This window comes from Crocodylus porosus, unplaced genomic scaffold (genome assembly GCF_001723895.1).
Source record: "Crocodylus porosus isolate Cpor-Errol unplaced genomic scaffold, CroPor_comp1, whole genome shotgun sequence".
NCBI lineage: Eukaryota > Metazoa > Chordata > Crocodylia > Crocodylidae > Crocodylus > Crocodylus porosus.
In genome coordinates, this window is record NW_017728926.1 from 7,394,306 (window position 1) to 7,417,826 (window position 23,521).

Below are 23,521 nucleotides of genomic sequence, written 5' to 3' on the forward strand. Positions count from 1 at the left end.
TTATAATGAAACTCGCTGAGTGCTAAGTGAAATCAGGTATCAATTTAAAATGAGCATTGTAGCAAAATAGCGCTAAGTGAAACAGTGTTAAGTGGAGGTTGCCTGTATCCATAATCCTTCCCCATCGGCCAAATAATACATTATTCTGTTGGGGGGGGGGTGGAGGAAGGAGAGGAATTGAAGTTGCTGTTAAAACCACATGTCAGAAGATAATGACCTGGGATCCAGGTTTTCCATTTGTGATGGTAAAGCATGGTAAAATATGGATTTTCTCCTTTAAAGGAGAAAAATGAGGGAAACTGTGGGTTTCCCGTTCCAGGTTGGCAGAGTTCCAGCCTTCAGGGGGTTGTGGGGAGCAGAAGGAGGGCAGCCAGGTCGGCCACAGCATGTGCGTGTGGGCATGTACACTTGCACATGGCCGCCAAGCAGCCTGGGTAGCAGCTCCCATGGGTAAGTTGGGGGGGGAGGGGGAGGGCCAGGGGAAATTGAGGCCCACATAGTGAGGATGGGAGTTGGGCAAGGTGGGGCTGCTGCCCAGCTCAGGTGGTGAGTGGGGCTTGGGCCCTGGGGCCAGAATAGAAGGCTGCAGGGCCCAAGTGAGGAGCAGGATGGTCGCAGGCAGCTCATCCACGGCAGAGGGAAGGGGGCTGGCTCCCTGCCACTGCGTACTCCCTGGCAGCCATGGGGGGCACATGCCACCCAGATTTGTGTCTAGGGGGTGGGCTGCCTGCTGGGGGCTCCCTCCCATGCTGCCCTGCCCCCAGGGCCTCCATAGCCAAGCGTGCAGGATCCAACACAGCAGGGCAGAGCGGGGTGGGAAAGCTCAGTGCCACCACCGCTGGGAGTCGCACGCTGCTTTGGCAAGGTGCCCCCTGCCTACCTGGCAGCAGCAGGGGTGGTGGCACTGGGCTTGTGGCTGCAGCACCCAGACCTGCTGTTTCCCAGCCCTGCTCTGCCCTGCTTCACCGGTCCCACCTGCTGGGTCACAGAGGCACAGGGGAGGGCAGCAGGGTGGAAAGCCCTGAGCCTGCAACCCATACCCACCCCATGTAGAAATCTGGGGAGCACGTGCCTCCCATGCCCCACCCGGGGAGTGTGTGCAGTGGCGGGGAGCCAGCCCACAGCAGCCAGCCCACATTCCATTGGGTCCTGCTTTGGCCATGCCACCTGCAGAGGAGGAGAAATTGGGCTCTGCTCTGCTCTGCCACAGCAGCTGTTGCCTTCTAACATGGAGGTTCTGATTTTTCCATAATAATAAAAAAACAAAAAACACCCCCGCCCCCCCCCCCCCAGTCAAACCAAAATTTATAGATATTTAGAATCTTATTTTATTATAGTGATTGAGGCACTGGTGGGCTTCCATATATATTTACAATTTTAAAGCTATCAATAAAACACTGTGTTCAACTGATAGCTATGTATATAGTGGTGTTTCATTTTAATCATGGAAAAACACAGATTTGTGGGCTTTTAATCAGTGAATGCGGGTCTTTATCAGAGAATTTGCCATTTGTAAGATGAAAAAACCAGGATCCCTGATGCTACCTAAACAAAACTGCGGCCTGAGAGTTTGAATTGATTCGTTAGCTCTCTAGCAGGCTTGGATAATACACTTGCCCTCTTAAGGCATCTCCAGACGAGCACAGATAAGCAGTGCCACAGATCTGTCTGTGACACTGCACCCCGCACATGTAGGGGTTCCTTGCACTGCTAATTTGTGGGGGTTGACGCTGGGAGATCCCTTTGTCAAAAAAACCCTGCACCTTAAAAACGCATGGCAGCACACATGTCAGTAGTGGCTGTAGCCCCCGGAGGCCCTGGGGACCCCGGGTAAGGCTTCTGGGGCCAGCCCAAGTGCTGGTCCCACTCTCCTGTAGTCCACCTGGGGCAATGTGCCATGTTTCAGAGCATGTGTGCATGGTCATTTCCTGGGGACAAGTGGCAGCAGCACATACTGTGCCGCTGCTGTTTGTCCCCAGGAGAACAAATGTTCCCACTTGTGGCAAAGCTCCCTTAAAGGGGTATTGTGCAATCCCATTTCTTTGTAGCTCTGTCCGCAAAGGTCAGATAAGGGGTTGACCCTCCCCCAAGGAAGAACGGTGTTTGTGATGACTCCAAAGTACCACATAGGGCAAATTCCCTGGCCCCTTTGTCTGCATCGGGGAATACAAATAAAATGTATAGTGTACCCTTTTGCTCTGTCTGTAATGGCATTTCCTAAGTATTATTGCATTAATAAAGTACCGAGTTTTAGGAGAGTAAGACAGGTGCAGAATTAAGGTGTATAATAACTTTATCATTTTAGATCACAGCCAGCATTGATCCTGTGGGGCGAATTCAGATGCGCACTAGAAGAACGCTGAGGGGACACTTGGCTAAAATTTATGCAATGCATTGGGGGACTGATTCCAGGTGAGTGGCGCTGATTCAGGAAGATTTGTTCTTGGGTTCCACGAAGCTCCTTGTTGAAAATGTTTGTTTGTGTGTAGGATGATACAAACTCAGTTCTTTTATTTCAGGTAATGGCTGTAATGCAGGGGTGGGTAGCCTGTGAGTAGATCTGGCCCACCAGGTGCCTGGATCTGCTTTTGGCTACCCCTGCAGCACTCCAAATGGCACCAAGTCCCTACCACTCATGCTGAGGCAGCACCAGGCTCTCACCAGTGCACACTGTCTGGCCCTGGCCAGTGCATGCAGCTTCTATTGAGACTGTTCCAGGTGTGGCTGCAGCTGGGTATTGCTTTGCTCCCCCTGTCTTCAGCAGTGGCTCCTGCCCCTGCTGTGCCACACCATGCCAAGCAGCTTCCTGTGGGGTTGTTCCTGGTGCAGCTGCAGCTGGGTGCTTTTCTCCTCCCCCTGCCTCCAGTGGCAGTTCCTTCTCCTGATCTTACCTGCACCATGCTGCACGGCTCTGGGCAAGCAGATTCAGCCGGGCAGCTCCTGCCCTAGAGCACCTTCCCCTTGAAGGTGGCCAGAAGCTAAAGCCCTATGCACTGGGGCAGGAGCTGCCTGACTGAAGCTGTCAACCCGCCTGCCAGGAGCAGTGTGGCAGGGGCAGGAGTAGGAGCTACCACTGGAGGTGGGAGAAGCAAAGCAGCACATGGCCAGCTGCAGCTGCACCAGGAACAGCCCCGCAGGAAGCTGCTCAGTGCCACGCGGTGCAGCAAGGGCAGAAGCAGGAACCACCCCTGGAGGCAGGGAGAGCAGAACAACACTTTGCTGGGCCAGGGATAGCATGGAGTGCCGCACAGGTAGCATGGTCTGCTCTCCCTGGGCAAGCTCTGCTGTACATACTCCCTCCCTCCCCTCACCCATAGCAGGCTCCTGGGACCTAGTATCCAGGCAGCCCCTACCCCCCACGTACGCATGCATGTACCCTCCCCTCCCCACCAAGGGTCCCAGATCCTGGCCCCCAGCCTAGAGTTGTCACCACCCTGCAACCAGGCCCTGTGATCCCAGCCTCGCCTACCCTCCCACTCCTGAACAATGCTTCCTGCTTGCCCACAGTCCCCTAGGGAGTTTGGTGAGTTGTTGTGGTGGAAGGGCCAGGATGGGAGGGGGTGGTGCTGACCTGGTCTGTGACAGCTAATCAAAGCTCCCCATGTGGCCCTTGGACCCAAATAATTGCCCAGCCCTGCTGTAATATATGAAGTCCTTTCTACAAGAGTGAATTTTAAGATACTATGGCCTTTTTCCAAGAGCAGGGACACTCTTACAGGTGGAGCTGGTTACTTCCTTGAAGTTTTATAACTGAAGTTTCTATTCTGGTCCCAAAAGAACTTAGCAACACAAAATGTCACTCTTTCATTTAACTTCCATATTTTTGGCATCAGAATCTAAATTCAGTTCCAAAACATCAACCTTTCTTCTTGCCTGAAAAATATACTTGTGGAATTCTAAGGAAATCTAAAGATAGAGTAGATTTCATGTCTGGTTTCAAAGGTTTTCTTAAAATCACTGACATTAACATTCAGAGATGTAGTAGCCCTTCAGAGAGATCCAGACACTAAAAATTAAAGTCAGCAGTATTACCTACTGTTAATTATATCTTTAGAAGAACTTTAAAGTACACAATAGTGAATAGTCTAACGTCAAATGCAGAAACATGGTATTCCCTAACCACAGGAATAAGTGAATTAGTTTTGTTTTTTAACCTTCCAAATTTGGGAGCTAGTCTACCTGTATGTAGAAAGTACTTTTCTGGATGCCAGATGTCTCTGTAGGGAGTTCTATTAGTCTAATGAGTTTACTTACCCAAACTTGAGCAAAGTTGCTCTAAATCACCATATAACATCCTGGTTCTATGATTATACTTAAGGCAAGTTCAGCAAAGTGCTTCTTGTATAAACAACAGGCTTGCTAAATGTACATGTAAAAGAAAAGTATTCTCATGTATATTTTGCTTGTACTTTCTGAACTTCTCGGGGTTAAAAGAGCAACAAGTAAATGGGACAGTTCTATAGTATCTGTATGTTATTTCTTAGATGTAGTGTGTTTCATTGTTAATTTGTGGGAAATTATTTGCTGTAAAAGATATTTTAACAGCATGACAGGACTAAGATTTATGATGGTTCCAATGATTCTTTGAAAACTGACCACATTAAAATCCTCAGAACTTTTAGCAGTAAGATTGTGTTATACCACTTGAACAAAACCAGGCGGAAACTATGCTAAGCTAATTCTGATGTCACCTCCAAATCATAGATAATATGTCCTGGTTTTTATCTAAAAATCTTCCCCAAAATGAAGAAGTTGGGTAGATATTTTTGTGATGTCCATTAAAATAGTTTTGTTTTTAAAATCTTACCTTGTAATAAAATACCATACGAAATCTGTGAATTAGACTATACCAGATGAGTGACATGGGGCCAGGCCACTTTGGTCCAGTACTGGGTCCCAAGGTCTTGTGCCACCTCTACCTGCTGGGATCAGTCCCATATGTTAGGATCAAGCTCCGGACTGCCCCTGCTTAGCAGTGTATGCCAGGATCAGGTCCTGCATCACTCCACCTCTCCAATCTAGAGTACACAGCCATGGCACATAGGTCTTCCCAGTCCATCAAAACCACATAGGTCAGATGGCGTTGGGCCCACCTGGGGGTTGAATGCTCCTACACTAGACATATGTCATGGTTCAAGTATCTAGAACAAACATAGTATAGTATAAAACCTCAGAGTAGTGTAAAACTGTCCCTATACAGTAACCTCATCTTTAGTTTTGTATAAAATGGCGATCTCAGAGCCATACTCAGGAGGGTGGCTTAGTGTTTGCCACCATTCTAAACCCAGGACTACTTGGTCCCTTTTTTAGTTCCTCATTTTATAGACATTAACATTTCATCTCCCTTTTTATGCGTTTTCTCTTTCAAATTAGGTTTGAATTTGAAAACGCTTTTTGGGGAAACATGTCTTAAGTTTTAAGAAAATAACAGTACTAAAATACCTAGAAGCCAAACTGGAGACAACTACCCACAATAACTGAAACAATTTCAAGGCAAAGATGTTTTCACTAGAAATAATTTATAGTTTGTTGTCAGGAGCTTATATTAAAGTCACAAATTAAGTTCGAGTAGCAACTTTGACTATGATAGCAATGTTCTTTCCCCCTTTTTATATTTAATTTGTATTGTCTTAATATATTGATTTCCCCCACCCCCACAATGAACACAGTATAATACTCACGTAGAGAGAACAGTACTTGTCCCTGCCAACTTCTTTAAGTTGCCTCTTAAAAGTTGCCAGATTAGTGTATAGCAATGATGTCCAGCTTCTGAGTAGACAGGACCCTCAGGCGGGTCACAGGTCTCCTGGGCTGATTCTGCATGGTCTGTATATGTTGCTGCATGGCTGGAGTCCCCTCCATCCCTGCATACTCCACCCAGTCTGCTGTGGAGGGGCACCCCCCACCTGTGCTATTCCAGTGCTACCATGCCTTGCATACTGCTGTGTGGTTCCCTCCCCCCCCAGTTGCATGCAGCCCCATACCTTTCAGGGTCCCCCAAGACCTCTAGCTGCAGACTCCCATAGCCATGGAAAATGATCCACCCCACCAGTCCCAACATGCTGCAGCAGAAGTGGGAAGAGGGATGGGGAGGAGGCCAGAAATTCTGTAGGCAACAGTGGTGGCTGGGAGGAATGATGCCCAGAGGCCACAAATTAACCACTCAAAGGCTACATGCAGGCTGCCAGCTGGACAGCGGTCTATAGGAAGGTAGCTAGATCTTTGGCACCATACTTCTGAACCTTGTAAGATGTGTGACCAGTCTCCTAAACTGCACTACCTCTACCAGGAACAAAGTAATTGTAGATGAGAACTCAGTGTGAAATGTTACACATTTAAACTCCAGTTTAGCTTTGTTTCCCTAATATAGATAAAAGATGCACATGACTGGCTCATGCCTGAAACCTGAATCTTTTTTTTGTTCTTGGAGTAAGAAAACCTAGTTAAAAAAAAACTTTGAAAAATGTTCCCACTAAAATGGAACAAATATTCCATTTTACTATAGTGGTTTATTTAAGGCTTTATCCATAGAGAAGCGTGTGGGGGTTTTTGCAGAGGAAATGAAGGGAATAAAACACCCTTTCCTTGCAGTCTACCCTTCAGCTTGAAGGGTAGATTACTTTGCTATAAATCCAGTTTTCTTTTCAAACTGGTTGTAGCTCCAGGATGACCTAAGATTTTATTTGGTTTACAGTATCAAACCAGTCCCCTCCCTCTTTATTTTTCCCCCAACTTGTTTGAAATCTGGACAATTAGGAGAAAAAAGGATTCTATGAACCAAGTAATTAGCTGTGCTTATCTAATTTTACTGAACCTATCACTGATGCTTAAAGTGTCAGTGCATTATTTTACTCTGACGATTATTTTCTCTGATTTCTCTTTCACTGTGTGTGTGTGAGTGAGAGAGAGAGAGATTATTTGCTGGGTATGAAGCGGGGCGGGGGGGAAAGGAAGAACTCTTGGGTCCTTTTTGCATACCCTCTTTATTAAAAGAAGTCTTCCAAAAATGCATGCTTTAAGATAAACAAGATAAACTCCAGAGAATAAAATATGTATCTTTAATAGATTACTGTATTGTTTCTTGGCATGAAAGCAAGATAATATAGGCTTTTAATAAGCCTGACTGCATATTTTCTCAATTCCCTTTCCTCAGATTTTTTTCAGATGCTTGCAGGAGAGTGAACAGCCTGTGTTTTAGAAAATTAAGACTTCCCATTTCAGAACAGACCTTTTTTAAGCAAATCAGAATTTAAATGCAAGTCAATGAGTTTCTGTAAAACTGGCTTACTCATTCTTAAATCTTCAATTAGTTGAATTTTTTGAGGGAATAGGACCTAAAGCTGTGAAATTCTGTAAGAAAAGGGATGCATTAGATCAGTGATGTGTGTGGGTGGGGTTTTCGCATCATGCACCAATGTCACTTACATTTCCTAATATACATTCATGCACTCCCAATGCAAGAAGTTGCCTGGAATACTACAAAACATTATTATTGAGTACTGACATCCAACAAGGATCTTGGAGAGTGTCAGATGTTCAGGCTGTGCTTTCAGAGGCTTCCACTGCTCCTCTGTTCAGTAAGATTTAACAGTTAAACTGAAGTCCACTTGTACTTCTAGGAGGTGCATAATTCTGTGTACATGTGTGAGTACAGCACACATAATGTTTATGCTGTGGCTTTAAAGCCTTTTAGTAGTTTTGATAACATTATTATGTGAAGCTAGATGAATTTGCTCTCTTTGGTTCCTTCAGTGACCTTTTTATATTTAATCTCATATTTTCTTTCCAGGCTTCTAGTTAGTGCCTCCCAGGATGGCAAACTTATAATTTGGGACAGTTATACCACAAACAAGGTGAGTAACTGACATATTACTGCTCAACTGAAATTAAACTGAAAATACAAGGGCAAAGTATATAATTTACCTATGTCGGCTCTTAGAGGTACAGCCAGTATTTAGTTAAACCTAACTTTTGACTCATAATTATTTTATGACAAATGTATTTAGAACCGCAACTATAGCATGTATATTTAAACAAGTATTGATTATATACATGTGTTGTCTCTGAGAAACTAAAAATATTTAGTTCTAGAGCAAGGGTAGTTTTTGTTCTGCTGCTCCAGGAGCAGCTGTTAGCAGAGGGAGCAGAAGTTAATTAGCAAACCATTTCCCTGAAATGTTCTAAGTGGGAAGAGCACAGATGTACTAGTTTAAATTCTGCAATAAGGCAGCGAAACACCAGAATGCTGGTAAATGACTGACTCTTAGTTTCTGGCTGTAGTCATGTGACCAGGCTAAGGTTACAGACGGTTGAATGGGACATGGTAGTGGTCAGTGCCCAGTGGTTACTTCATTGTCTTTGTGACACATTCAGCACAAGCTAAGAGAATATTGCTTGCTAAATAAAGACATTTGGTTTCAGAGAGCTTAAAATAGGAAACTTCAACAGGTAAAAGGCAGTTTAATAACCAGAAGTACTTCTTAATTGAAAAAGAGGAGATGCTAAAATAGTCACTTCAACAGTGACTTCCATATTAGGATCTTTAAGCTCTTTGCAAACATTAATTAATATCTTGAACATTCCTGGGAGGTAGGGAGGAGATCCCTATTTTTAGGGTTGGGGAAACTGAATCACAGAAAGGTTGTTGGTTGATTTAAGGAAGTCTTTGGTCGAGTCAGAAATAGAACTCTTTTGCTAGAAGTGCATCATGCCTTTGAAACTGGGTTCATTCAGTGAAAAAATTGCTAAGCAAATCCAGGAAATTTGAAGCCATGTTCCTGTATCTAGGAAGTACTTTTTTTTTACTTTTAATATTTTCACAAATTGAAATAGATTACATCTGAAAGCAATCTCTCTCAAAATATTTATGATAGCATTGTGGCTAAGTAGTCCTTGGTGCAGTTGTGTTGTACAAAATGTTAGCAACAACAAAACACAGTTGTATAAACACATTTTTATCCTGCAGTTGAAATATGGATAGACATTTGGGGCATTTCACTAGCTTTTATGTTTAGAAATCTGTCTCATGCTTAGCTGGCTTTAAGAAAGCAATGCTCTGCACTGAAAATAAATTCTTAAATTACTCATCACTGTAGGTTCTGCTATGGTTGTAGACCTGTAGTTGGAAATCATGCACAGAGAGAGATTAATGGTAATCTTTTTAGTCCCTAATTGGGAAGTAAGAGGAAGTTGTGGATATTTTGCATAATCTCATGATACCTATAAAGACACAGTACCTTCCTTGAGGAGTTTCTGAACAAATTTTAAAATGATGGGGGTTACAAAACTGAGTATAGGAGTTGGAGAAGGAAAGACAGAGTTGGTGAATGTGCTTATTTAGGGAAGATGAGTATATGTGATAGCGGGGAAAACAGGGATGCATAGTCTAAATGACTAAAATTCATTTCTTTTCTCACTGCTTGTAAGCATCAAAGTAGGTTTTTAAGGCAAGATTTAAATGAGTGTGTCAAATGGAAGAACCAATATCTTAATTTTTCATTCTTTCATATGATCTGGAATTGTCCTTTTCCCCCATCCTGTAAGTAGAACACTGATGTTTTTCTAAATCTATAAGATACTTGAATCATGAAAATATAAGAACAGCTTGTGTGACTTGTAGTATACCTGCTCATTAAACTGGATTCTTAGAATGCAATTCTGAAGTTTTAATTAGGCTATTATTTGGTTTGAGAAGCTACATGTGAAAATATCCCTGAAATATAAGTTTGGCCCTTCAAGTACAAGACTTGCTTATTAATTTTTCTGTCCTTACTTTTGATTTGAGGGAGAGTAATACTATTACAAAAATGTAGATTTGTGATAAAATGCCTAATCAGTTGATCGGCTGGATGAATCAAATGTTCTCTCTGTATTCCAGGTGCATGCTATTCCCCTCCGTTCATCTTGGGTGATGACCTGTGCATATGCCCCCTCTGGAAACTATGTGGCTTGTGGTGGTCTTGATAACATCTGTTCCATTTACAACCTGAAAACTCGTGAAGGGAATGTACGTGTCAGCCGTGAACTGGCTGGTCACACAGGTGAGAATTGGTTCTTGTTGTAAAACCTAGTCATCTAGGTAAGCCCACAGAGAACTGTGGAATGTTGAAGCTCATCTACTTAAATTCTTTTGCAAGGCAGGATCATTTCCTGCAAATGTGTGGTGCTCTGCCCAGTTTGATTTTAAATGTTGCAAGTAATGGTATTGAGAGGTAGCTAGTAGCTGTGTTAGTCTGAAGTCAAGCTTAAGCTATACATGGGGAGGTAAAGGGAGCCCATTTCATCTGATCCTGTGGAAAGAGGAGCATAGAGCAGTGTATAAAGGGGACTGAGTAATTTGATTACAAATGGTAGGAGAGGAGGAGCAATAGGGATAGCGCTGGGAGAGGCAAACAAGTGAAGAACTCATAATAACAAAAGGGTCACAAAAGATCTAGTCCAGGTAAGGGAATAAGAATACATAGTATGCTTAGCACAATCCAGTCTGTGGATGATTTATAATTATTATGATATAGTACTATTACTAATACTAGTGCTTCAGTTATGCACTTGACATCTGTTGGGAGGGCAATGCAGTGGTGCATGGGCAAGCCAGGAAGTTTTTGGAGAGCGTTGGAGACAACTTCCTGGTGCAGGTGTTGGAGAGACCAATTAGGAACTGTGCTTTTCTTGACCTAGTGCTCAGAAACAGGGAAGAATTGGTCGGGGACGTAGAAGTGGATGGCAAGTTGGGCAGCAGTGACCACGAAATGACTGAGTTCAGGATCCTGACAAAAGGCAGAAAGAGCAGCAGAGTATGAACCTAGACTTCAGAAAAGCAGACTTTTACTCGCTCAGGGAACGATTGGGCAAGATCTGCAGGAAGGCCAGCCTGAGGGGGAAAGGAGTCCAGGGAGAGCTGGTTATGTTTTAAAGAAACCTTACTGAGGGTGCTGGAACAAACCATCCTGATGTGCAGGAAGAATAGCAAATGTGGCAAGTGACCAGCGTGGCTTAGTAGAGAACTCTTCAGTGAGCTTAAACACAAAAAGGAAGCTTACAAGAAGTGGAAGCTTAAATAAACAATTTGGGAGTATAAGAATTTTGCTTGGGCATGCAGGGATGAAGTCAGGAAGGCCAAAATGCAGTTGGAGTTGCAGCTAGCAAGGGATGTGAAGGGTAATAAATAGGGTTTCTACAAATATGTCAGCAACAAGAGGAATGTTAGGGAAAGTGTAGGTCTCTTACTGAATGGGGGGAGGCAACTGAGTGACAGGTGATGCAGAAAAGGCTGAAGTACTCCATGCCTTTTTACCTCAGTCTTCACAGGCAAATTCAGCTCCCAGACTACTGCACTGTGCAGCACAGTTTGGGGAAAAGGTGAGCAGTCAACAGTAGGTGAAAGAACAGGTTAAGGACTATTTTGAAAAGCTGGACGTGTACAAGTCCATGGGGCTAGATGCAATGCATCCAAGGGTGCTGAGGGAGTCCGGCTGATGTGATTGCAGAGCCACTGGCCATTATCTTTTGAAAACTCATGGTGATCAGGGGAGGTCCAAGATGATTAGAAGAGGGCAAATATAGTGTCCGTTTTTTAAAGGGGAGAAGAGGATCCAGGAAACTGTAGACCAGTCAGGTTTGCCTCAGTCTCCAGAAAAATCATGGAGCACCTCAAAGATTTCATTTCTAAGCACTAGGAGGGGAAGGTGAATAAGGAACAGTTGGCATGAATTCACGAAGGGCAGATCATATCTGACCAGCCTGTTTGCCTTCTATGATGAGATAACTGGCTTTATGGATGCAGGGAAAGCAGTGGATGTAATATACGGTGAATTTAGCAAAGCTTTTGATAGTGTCTCCCACGGCATTCTTACGAGCAAGCTGAGGAAGCATGTGTTGGATGATTGGACTGTAAGGTAGGTAGAAAGCTGGCTGGAGTGGCAAGCTCAATGGGTAGTAATCAATGACTCCGTGTCTAGCTGGCAGCCATTATCAAGTTGAGTGCCCATGGGGTGAGTCCTGGGGCCGGTTTTGTTCAATATCTTCACTAACAATCTGGAAGATGAGATGGAGCCCACCCTCAGCAAATTTGCAGATGACACCAAACTGGGCGGGGTAGCAGATGCACTGGAGGGTAGGGCTAGGATTCAAAGAGACCTAGACAAATTGGAAGATTGGGCCAAAAGAAATCTTATGAGGTTCAACAAGGACAAGTGCAAAGTCCTGCACTTAGGGCAGAAGAATCCCATGCACCACTACAACCTGGGGAATGACTTGCTAAGCAGAAGCTCTGCAGGAAAGGACCTAGGGTTTACAGTGGGCAATACGATGGATACGAGTCAGCAGCAGCCCTTGTTGCCAAGAAGACTGACAGCATACTGGGCTGCATTAGCAGGAGTGTTGCCATCGGATCGAGGGAAGCCGTTACCCCCCTCTATTCTGCACTGGTGAGGCCCCATATGGAGTATTGTGTCTCGTTTTGGGCCCCCACTATAGTGGGGATGTGGACAGGTTGGCAGGATTGCAGCAGAGAGCAACGGAAATGGTTTGGGGGTTGGGAGATGTGAGGAAAGACTGAAGGAATTGGGCTTATTTAGCCTGGAGAAGAGAAGACTGAGAGGGGATTTAATAGCAGCTTTCAACTCCCTGAAGGGTGGTTCCAAAGATGGTGGAGCTGGACTGTTCTCAGTGATGGCAGATGACAGAAAAAGGAGCAATGGGCTCAAGTTGTAGCAAAGGAGGTTTAAGTTGAATATTGGGAAAAACTTTCTCAGTAGGAAGCTGGTGAAGCACTAGAACAGGTTACCTGAAGGTGGAGGTGGTGGAATTTCCATCCCCGGAAGCTTTCAAGACCCCACTTGACAGAGCCCTGGCTGGAATGATTTAGTTGGGGCTGGCCCTGCTTTGAGCAGGGCGTTGGACTAGATGACTTCCTGAGGTCCCTCCAACCCTCATTTTCTATGATACTACTTCCAAAGGACTATTCAACAGTCCAGTCCCAGACAGTTTCTTTAATATTGAAGCCTAAAATGTCAGTGTCTTTGTCCCATTGGTTCTGTTTACTTCCCTTTCAGCTTGTTGAATAAATCCATTTCCTCCTTCCTGTTTCTGTTTTCTGAATGGATAATGTTCTTTTTCCACCATCACCAAGCTTACAGCAATCACATTGCCAATATATAGTTTAAAATCCTTTAAACTTTCTTCGGTCCCTTTATCATTAGTATTGCTTGTAAGTGTCACAACTTTTGCAATATTAACAACTGAAATGATCAGTGTAACTGCTTTACTAATTGCTGCCATGTACCTTCCCAGATAGACAGTTGTCTCCTGGAGGGGTGAATCTGCTGCCAAGCACAGAACTGCATAAATAGAAAATCATCAAACCCTTGTTATATGTACAACTTTGAGGCAGAAAATAGAACACTTTTTTGTCCTCAAGTGCATGAGTTCCAACTTCATACATCTTTATGAGGTCTTAATTCCTCTTTTATTTATCTCCTTCTTATTGCTGGTTCATTAGGGAACTGAAGATAAAGCTATATCCTAGAACCTTAGTACAGTTTGGTCTCAACACCTCATCTTTGAGGAAAGCTGTTTGTGATTATGAAGGTATATCGTTTTACCACCCTATTCCTCCCCCTCCCCCCCCCCGGTCCCTCCAATGATGCCACTGCCCACCCCGAGCACAACCCTGGCCCAGCCTCTCCACTGGGAAGAGCCTGGCACAGCCTGCAGTGGCAGCCCACCTTCACCCCACGTACAGATCTGGGGGGCACATGCACCCCAGGGGTGCATGCAGCAGTGGGAGCTGCCTGCGTTGTCATGCCCCCTCACCCCCCCCGGCAAGCTACTCACAGCTCCATCCCATGCCCAGCCCCAACTCCCTCCTTTACCACAGGAGCCTGTCTGCGACCCCCTTGCCCCTTCCCCCCCAAACAGACTTACCAGATTTCCCCATGTCCGCACTGAAGTATCAGTGAAATCGAATGGTTTCTTAGGAGAACCTGGAATTATTTGTCTTTTAAAGCAGACTTTCCTCTTAGAACCTTTGTCCTGAACTTCAGCCTGCAAACCCCAAAGTGATTTGTATATATTCCCCTTTTTTGACTTGTGGGAGTGAAGACATTAGAAATATCTAGACGCTTTTGAAATACTCTGTCTTACTATTAGCCATGGTATAGTATCCAGTTTTGTGCTCTACCATGACTCCTTTTCAGTGGCTTAGCTTTGCAGCCATATTTCAAAGGCCAAGGATTTGCCCCCAGAGAATAGCTTTGGGGTAGGTGGCTGTACATTGCTTATTTGTGCTTTAGGGAAAAGAGGCCAGGAAGGAGAATGGTTAGAGTACTCTGCATTTTGCTTTTCTGGGGCTTTTCTAACTTACCAAAGTGGTAGTCATTCCATGACCCCAGACCAGTTCAGAATCATTGCAACACTGGGGTAGTGGAAAGCCACCCTTCTAGGCGCTCTCTCTCTGTTCCTGCACACAGAGCACTGCTTGTGGTCCGAATTTTTCATCAGCGACCTAGTCTGATAACTAACTCACATTCTCAGTATTTCTAATCAAGTGCACTGTGACTGGGAACTATGGTACCAAAATAACAGGTCTCGTTTTTGTAACAAGAAAAATCTGATGAGGCAGATAAGATCAGAGGATGGAAGTCTTGGGGAGAAGCTCAGGATTTTTCTTTCCTCTAGCTTACAGGCCACAGAAGCTGTAAATGGAAATGAAATGGCTAAAGATGCTTTTGCCTGCTAGAGGAATATGCAGCTAAGTAAAGATAGCTGACAGTTTATTGGGAAGAAATTGGTTCAAAGAGAACCTGTACAGATTCTTGAGGCCCAGCTGCAAATAGGACTCCAGTGTTATTTATATAGTGCCAGTCACTTTAGTATCTGTGTGCGTATAGCTCTAGTATGTTATGTGCTCAGTGCTATATCAGCAGGCTTCTGTTCTCTTGCAGAATCAGTAATAATACCACCGGCAACTTAAGGGAGAGAATCAGCTTGTAATAAGTCATTTCTTTCAAGGTTGCAGCCCTGAAACTGTGTGTCATCTTTGTGCTCCCTTTGTTTCTGTAAAGAACAATATCCCAAGATGCAGAAAAACAGTGGCCTCTTACTTCAGAGCCTACCAGCTTGGTTCTGGAAAAACCTTTAACAGTTCTTAAGAGGAAACATCAGGTGGGCTCTGTGTCTTGCTGGTTTTCTGCCTGATCAAGCCTCAGCCTATACAGAGTTAAAGGGAACCCTCTGAAAACTGTTCACCTGAAGGAAGCCAAGGTTATTCAGAAATGAATAGTTATTTGTAATCAGGCAAACCTTTCATTCCTTTTGCCTATTGAAAAGAAGACCAAAAGTGCAAACTAAAATATGGTTTAATAGACTGAATTTCTTTTTACACAGCATGAGCTTAACTACCTTATTCACAGGACAACAACCAAGTACTAGGGCTGTGCAAGGCTTTGGTAGCCAATTTGATTCGGAGGAGATTCAGCCCAATTCAGCAGGTGACTCTTCGAATCCAAACAGAATTGGGAGACCCTTTAATCTCTCCGAATCAAATTGGAAGGCTCCAAATTGATTCAGAGATTCGGCCATAGACTGTGCAGGCGGGCACTAGATAGTGCTGGCAGGAGCAGCCACGCAAGCCCTGGCTTGAGCCGACAGCCCCAGGAGAAACCATGGCTCGTCTGGCTGCTCCCTCAGCTCCCCCGCCCCCCACCAGGGCGAGGCAGACAGTGCTGGCAGCCCTGGGAGAAGCCGCAGGGGCTGGGGGGGAATGATCGGGGGGTTGGGGGATTGAACCAGGAATTGAGGAACAGGAGCTGGGGAGAATGATTAGGGGCTGGGGGAGTGAACAGGTGCTTCCCCCCAGCCCCGTGGCTTCTCCCAGGGCTGCCAGCACTGCCTGCTTTGCCCCAGTGGGGGAGCAGCCAGACAAACTGCAGCTTCTTCCAGGCTGCCGGCTCCAGCCAGGGCTCGTCCGGTTGCTCCCCCAGCTGCTCCTGCTGGCACTGCCTGCCTGTATAGCCTATGGTCAAATAAGATTAGGTGCCAAATACCTTTTTGAATATGAAGTCATCTGAATCAAATTGGGACAGTGATTGAAATCGCTGAATCAAATCACTGTCCCCACCGAATAGCCAAATCTGAATCTGAAGCAAATACTTTCCACTTCATACAGGCCTACCAAATATCTATTTTAACCAAGCAAACCACGATCCATAAAAAGTGCACTCTGAAGACATTAAGGAGAAATATTGGAGTAGCTGTCACATTGACTTCTGTTGAGTGCCATGATGCAACTTGTGTGTGTTGAAATCCTGAAAATGACTTGAGCAATAGAAGAGCAAGAGCATTATCCTGACTGTGCATCTTAGCTGTTGAGTGACCTCCTTTAGAGATGAATCCTGCAAATTAGCAATATCAGTAGTAAGCAGCGTGTGGGTTCATGGCTAGGTGAACATGGTCTCTACAGTCTGAAAGACTGTATTTCATTGTTATACATGTGGCTTGAAAAGGGTGCATCAAGAGGTGATTGTCTTCAGTTGCTTTTGGGAAATCTTTTAATGAACTGCTCTTCTGGTGCAGGATTAGATAGACTTGCTGCGGTGAGGTTGGAATTGGAGTGCGACATTTAAGTTGCATATTGCTGCGGCTGCCTGTTGAAAAAATTAAAATGTTTGTAGGTACAGTGTATAAGAATGTTGCAAGTGTGAGAACTGCTACAAACTAATTTGAAGCTGGAGTTACCTCTCTGTCTTGTGGCCCTTTAGGGATATTCAGCAAACCACAGCACAGAAATATTCAAACCCAGTGCTTTCATATTGCATTTGTATGGTGTGCAAACCCTAAGCATTCGCTTATACATGCTCCTTTTATCTGTTTTAACTGACCAAGCGAGCATTTGGGTCCAAGTTGTGATCAGGAGGGTTTGTTTCCCTTCTACTTAATTTAACCAGTCCCTCCTGTTTTGGAAGTCTTAGTGCTTACAATGAAGGATCTCCATCTCTTCTCTCTTCTGCTTAGACTGAATGTTTGCAATGCTTCTAGTCCCTGATGTTTCAGATAAGAGGCTATCATTAGTCCCATATCGTATCTCGTGACTATAACCTCATTATTTAGGTCCCGTCGGTCTTTTGTTGAACCATGAAGAAAAGTTCACTGTTTCTCAGCCTTGAGTTCCTCTTTTTGCTTGGAAGAAGCAGTTCAGTAAAATTCAGTTGGCTGTTAGTCATGGTCTTTAACTGGTTATTTTGAGCAATATGGCTGTGGAATTTGACTGTATTTAAAACAGTGCCTTTGTGTTGGACCACTTACTGAGGGATGCAGACAGAACTGCTGTGATTTCTCTGTGTTTTTCCTTTTTACAGGTTACTTGTCATGCTGCCGTTTCTTGGACGATAATCAAATTGTTACCAGCTCTGGAGACACCACTTGGTAAGCACTAAAACTGGTAACACTGGTACTAGTAATGGCTCTCTATTTATAAATCTACAGGGGAATGTGCCAGAGTACTTAGTAATTGCAGAAGAATTATGTATAGATCTATAAAATATCTTCTCTATATAAAATCTTCCTAGGAAGTTTTTGATAATGTCTAATGGCTAGCATCTCTGAATAAGTATTGTCTGAAAAGAAGTGTAGAACGTGTGAATAGAAGAATACGCTGTTAAGGCTACAAACAAATTCCCTTAGAGTTATTTATTTTTTAAATAAGAGTACTTGTGGGGAACCAGATAAATCCATAATTTTAAACTTGCCTTTGTTGAGCCATTGGCTCTTTCTTACTGCTTGGGACCTGACCCATCCATATGCTAACTGAATTTGACGGCTGATTTATATTAACCCCAACAAGGAATTGCCATACTTATGTGCCATACTACTTGTACACGGTCTGTAAAAAATTGTTGAGTACACCTCTGGGAAATTGAAGAAAAAAAATTCGAGCTTGGAAAATGAGATTCAAAACACTTCAGAGCCATGTCCTGTAACAAACGTTAGCGGGGGATTGATAGATGTTTGACACGTGAATATTGCTGCCTTGGAACTCTACTATGTTTGAGTCAGAGCGTTAAAAAAATTAATAATCAAATTTTTATTAGAGGATTTGATGTTTATAAATACTAAATGCACACAATTAGTGAGCACCTTAGTCAGATGTTAACGGATACAGTTTTTGGTTTTGATGCTAATATTTTTTAAATAATTTTCATTTAAAAATTGACTCAGTTGACAGGTATTGGTTTTGGCTGATTTTTGGGGACTGATTCTTTCATTTTAATTTTTAAGATTTCAATATCTAGTTTTTTGAGCATAGATAGTTGTTGGCTTTCACCAGAAGATGTTGAATGAATCTGTAAGACTTCTCTTGCTGTTCTTTAGTACATTAGGGAAAAAAAAACTGAATCGCATTAGATTTAAATAAGAATTTTCCCATATAATTGTTTTGAGTAATTCTAGAAATTGTCCTTAAAATAGTAAGCGAAGTGAATTTAAAGGGACCATAACTGAACATAGATTTGAGAAATACTGAATTATGAACCAGTTTCAGCCTTTTTCAATAAGCTGAGTATTCTATCAACAGTATATACCATCCGTACTCTGATATCAGAGATCAGTGAAAACACTCGGGAAGTTTTCTTCTATAGTAATCATCGCTTAATATATTTGCTTTAGTGGTGTTGGAGACTAACCTCTTGTTTTTAAGCCCCTTACTCTATAGTTTGAGCATTGCTGCCAGGGCCAACAATAAGAGGTGGGAAGAAACCTTGTTAGAAACCAATTTTTTTCTTTTTTTAAGGCTCAAGGTTTTCAGCAGCTGTTTTGTGTTTACACTAGAAAGTTACTTGAGGTGCTTTGAATCCATTGGAACTAGTATAATAATACCAGATGCTCCCAAAGTTAGTTCATTTCCTAGATGTAAAACAATGTATTTGTTGCCTTTTAATATAATCCCCTTAACCACCTTCTAAATCGGTAATCTTCTGTTTTAACAAAACAATTCGTATCAACCAAACTGTTATGTTGAATGACGGTACCTCCTTCATCAGTACTTCCCCAGGCAGCAGTCCTTAAGGCAGTCATTTTGAAGTCCTCACAAACCTTCCACTCTAGTTGTGCTGAGGTTTATGTGGAATTCATTAATATTAAAGCATTTCTGAGTGTAATGGGATACTTTTTAAAAATGAAAAATAACTGTTATAATTATTATGCTTGTTCAAGATTGTGCAGCCATCAGGTTCTGATGGTGTTTTGCACTAACTTTTTGCAGAGCCCAAATTGGTCACTTTGCTGTCAAGTGTGCAGTATTTTGGCTTTCTCTTTTGTCATAGCCACGGACAAGGGATTTCTTTCATGTTGGCCTTATTTGTATACATACATCTGCAAAGCGAATGATATACAAAAAAATCATTTCGTTCCTTTTTTCCAGTTGATCTTTCTTAATGTGGGAGAAGCAAGCCACTCTCCTTATTTTTAGCTAGAGAGTAGAAAGGAAGCTTACATTTTGTAGCTGTGGCTGGATTTGGTTAGGAATGCAGAGCAAAATTTCATGTCACAGTAGGAACTCACTGTTGAAGATAGACATAGAATTAATCATTCTGAACACACAGTTTGCTTATCCAGGGGAGCCTAAAACAAAACAGTTTTCAGCAGTGGCTCTGATCCAAAGCAGAATTCTACGTTGGGCTCACCCACTGTGAAGCTGGACAGACAAGCTAAATGCCCGTCTCCTTAATGTTTTGGAGAAGTCTGCTATGTTAGGGATTATGAAATCAGTATTTCATCCTTTTCTCATACCTTTTGATTCTCCTTGTGGTGATCTTGCTGTTAATGTGGAAGTCAGGGCACTGGCAGTCATTAGGCAGCAGTGACTTTTTCTGGCTGTATTAAACACCCTCAATAAGTTTAAAAAAAAAAATGGAAACAGCAACTCAACCTAAACTATAGAAGAAGCAGTGGACATGATTCTGAAACATCCCTATGCTAGTATTAGAAAACAAAGCCACTGTTGTGTTGAAGAACTCCATGTCTGTATAATGATGAACATAAATCTCCCTGTTCACCATATACTGCTAGTAATCTGCCAAGTAGCTGATGATTTTGCCTAACCAGAAATAATGTGGCTTCACCTAAAACACAAAAAAAAAACCCAACAAAAAAGGTCCTTTTTAAAATGAAGTTTGAGAGCTTTTTAGATGCACTGTGTATAACTGAATATTTGACATACCAAAAGAGCTGAGGGAAAAGTCTCTCTCAGTCTTTTATGATTTAGTTACTTTTGCTTTCTGTTTTTAGGCAGGGAAGAGTGACGTAAAGAGCCAAAGTTGAGGCTAACAACCCTTTTCTGACACTGTGCGACTTTGTAGTAACTTGGTACAAAACTTACTTTAACAAAATCAATTTGATTTGACTACTCTAATTTGTCTCTTCTTTTTTTCTCTATTCATCCTATCAAGCGCCCTTTGGGATATAGAAACTGGTCAGCAGACAACCACATTCACTGGGCACACTGGGGATGTCATGAGTCTGTCCCTTGCTCCTGATGCCAGGTGTTTTGTTTCCGGTGCCTGTGATGCTTCTGCCAAACTGTGGGATGTTAGAGAAGGAATGTGTCGGCAAACCTTCACTGGCCATGAATCTGATATCAATGCCATCTGTGTGAGTATGAGTGCAACCTGAGATGGGATTAAAGTTACTGGTATACATACATGTTCCGCATCTGGTATACATACATGTTCTGCATGCAGCTACTAGCAGTTAACATGTAGTACATCTTTTGAGCATTGTGATAATACCGTATTTATCCGAGTCTAAGACGACCCTGAATTTAAGACAATACCCCAGTAATTTGTTTCTGTACGTTGAAAAGTTGTAAATTTGTTGCAGCTTTCCATGTATAGAATCTAATTATTGGGGGATCATCTTAATTTTTTTCCCTACCACCACTGCAGGAGGGAAAGAAGTGGCAGGGGCTCAGGCTGTGGAGGAGGCAGTAGGTGACCATGTGGTAGGGCAGGTGGGTGAGGGGATCAGTAGGGGGCAGGCAGTTTCCACCTGTCATCATCCCCTCCACTTACCCCTCTTTGTGTGCAACCACCCCCTTCCCCCCCCCAGCCTCTGGCCCTGGTCTCCCTCTTGCATTCTTTCTGCCACCTTCTGCAGCCTCACATCCCACCCCCCTCCCCACTGCAACCTCTGCTCCCTTTCCCCCACTTCACCCATGCAGCCTCTGTCTCCTGTCTCCTTCCTACATTGCTTCTGGACCCCCCACCAAATTGCTCCCACTGCAGCCTCTTGCTCCCCACCTACCCCCCACCCTTCTGCCCTTACTTTTGTTGGGGTGCCTCTCTGCCTCCACTCCAGCCTTGAGCATAGGCCTAACTTTGCCCTGTACCAGTGGTGTGGAGCCAGCATGGCTGCTGTGGGGCTATGCTGTGGGCCCCAAGTTAGAGCGGGGACAGAGCCTGCCAGCACCCAAGCAAGGGTAAGCAGAGGACAGGGTGGTGGTAGGGAAGAGAGGCTTTGGGGGGAGGGGAGGAGAGGAGGCCAAGATTTTGGGGGTGGGGAAGGGTTAGAAGCAGTGGGGAGGCTGAGGCTGCAGGGGAGAAGAGGCAAGGGTTAAAAGAGGTGGGAGGCAGCAGCTGTGGCTCTGGCCCCAACCCACAGTTGAAACTGGAACCAGAGCCACAGCAGCTGCCTGCCCCTCTTGCTAGGGCACCTGTAATAGAAATGGGTGTTCTTTTTCCTCCCCTCACCATTTATATGGATAAAGAAATGGAGGCAGAAAAGGTGACTTGCTGAATGACATAAAAAAACAGATAGAGTGCATATATTATCAGTTCCTAGATCAGGGGTGGGCAAAATATAACCTGAGAGTCAAACTTGGCCTTCCAGGGGATTTTAATCTGGTCTGTGGTGGGGGCAGCCTGAGCCATGGCACATGTTGCCAGTCCCACTACTCCCAGAGGTACAGCAGGGCTGGGGGCCGGATTGACTGCCTCTGCCAGTCTCTGTTGCCGGACCCAGCTCTGCTGCCCAGGCACCCTGGCCCATCAGGTTCACACCTACCACCAGTGATGCCAGAGGAGTAGGCAAGTGGGCAGGGTCTCCATGGAGATCGGCTTGGGACCCACAAGGACAGGGCATGCTTGGCCAGGCAGATGGAATGGGACCACATACGGGTGGCGAGCGGTATCCAGGAGGAGGACAGGCAGAGCTGGGGCTGGGGCCAGGGCCAGGGCTGGGATTGGGATCACAGGGCAGTGACAGAGTGTGGGGCTGGGGCCAATGCCTGGGGCAGTGCCACAATCCACTGCCTGCATGTCCCTGTGGCAGGTGCCAGTTCTGGGAGCAGGGGAGTGAGGGGAACAGATTGCAGCTCTTCCCTGGGTCTGGCCCCACACTCACAGCTCTGTGATCCTGATCCCAACCCCAACCTGTCTGTGGTCCCATCCCATCCCATCCACCCAGCTGAGTGCACCTTGCGTAAGTGGGTACTAGACCAGTCTCCATGAAGACCCCAGGATTGCTGAATGGTTACGGTGTAGAGCCAGGGGCTGGGGCAGAGCTGCAATCCACTTCCTGCATGCTCCTGCCCCCAAAACCAGTGCCCACTGCAGGAGTGTTCAGGGGGTGGATCACAGATTACAGCTCTGCTCCAGGCCCCAGCCCTGTGCTGCCACAGGCCCACAATCCTGATCCTAGCTTCACCCACCCACCCATCCCACTCTGGATGTTGCTCCCCACCTGCCTGTGGCCCCATCCCATCTGCCTAGCTGAGTGCAGGGCAGAGTTACTTATATAGTTCATCAGAGCGCCCCAAGGGATGACGGGGTCGAACGGTCACAAACTCCTGCAAGACCGTTTCAGGCTGGACATAAGGAAGAATTTCTTTACTGTCTGAGCCCCCAAGGTCTGGAACAGCCTGCCAGCAGAAGTGGTTCAAGCACCTACATTGAACACCTTCAAGAGTAAATTGGATGCTTATCTTGCTGGGATCCTATGACCCCAGCTGACTTCCTGCCCTGTGGGCAGGGGGCTGGACTCGATGATCTCCCGAGGTCCCTTCCAGCCCTAATGTCTATGAAATCTATGAAAATAGTTTTGGTGAGCTGTTGTGGGCAGGGTGGGGGGTGGGATGCTGACCTGGCCTCCAATAACTTCAGCCTGGAAAAGCACAGGCTGAGGGTGGTACCTGGTGGCTGCCTATAAGTACATAAGGGGTGTATATCAGGATCTGGGGGAATGCCTATTTGCCAGAGTGCCCTATGGGATGACAAGGTCAAACGGTCACAAACTTCTCCAAGACTGTTTTCAGGCTGGACATAAGGCCAGGGCCTGGAACAGACTGCCGCCAGAGGTGGTGCAAGCACCTACTCTGGACTCCTCCTTTAAGAAGCAGTTGGACATTTATCTTGCTGGGATACTGTGACCCCAGCTGACTTCCTGCACCCAGGGCAGGGGGCTGGACTCGATCTTCTGAGGTCCCTTCTAGCCCTAATGTCTGTGAAATATATCAAATCTATGAACTCACCAG

At 44.7% G+C, this 23,521-nt stretch overlaps 1 protein-coding gene across 2 annotated transcripts in view; it reads left to right on the forward strand.

Moving 5' to 3' along the window:
* GNB1 (G protein subunit beta 1) overlaps nucleotides 1–23,521 on the forward strand; it is a 92,985-nt gene that overhangs the window by 61,027 nt on the left and 8,437 nt on the right. For both annotated transcript variants that reach the window (XM_019541293.1, XM_019541294.1), the window contains 5 exons: nucleotides 2,306–2,412; nucleotides 7,790–7,853; nucleotides 9,878–10,040; nucleotides 17,355–17,421; nucleotides 20,442–20,643. In XM_019541293.1, the coding sequence (XP_019396838.1) occupies nucleotides 2,306–2,412; nucleotides 7,790–7,853; nucleotides 9,878–10,040; nucleotides 17,355–17,421; nucleotides 20,442–20,643 (603 nt within the window). The remainder of the gene's footprint in view (nucleotides 1–2,305; nucleotides 2,413–7,789; nucleotides 7,854–9,877; nucleotides 10,041–17,354; nucleotides 17,422–20,441; nucleotides 20,644–23,521) is intronic.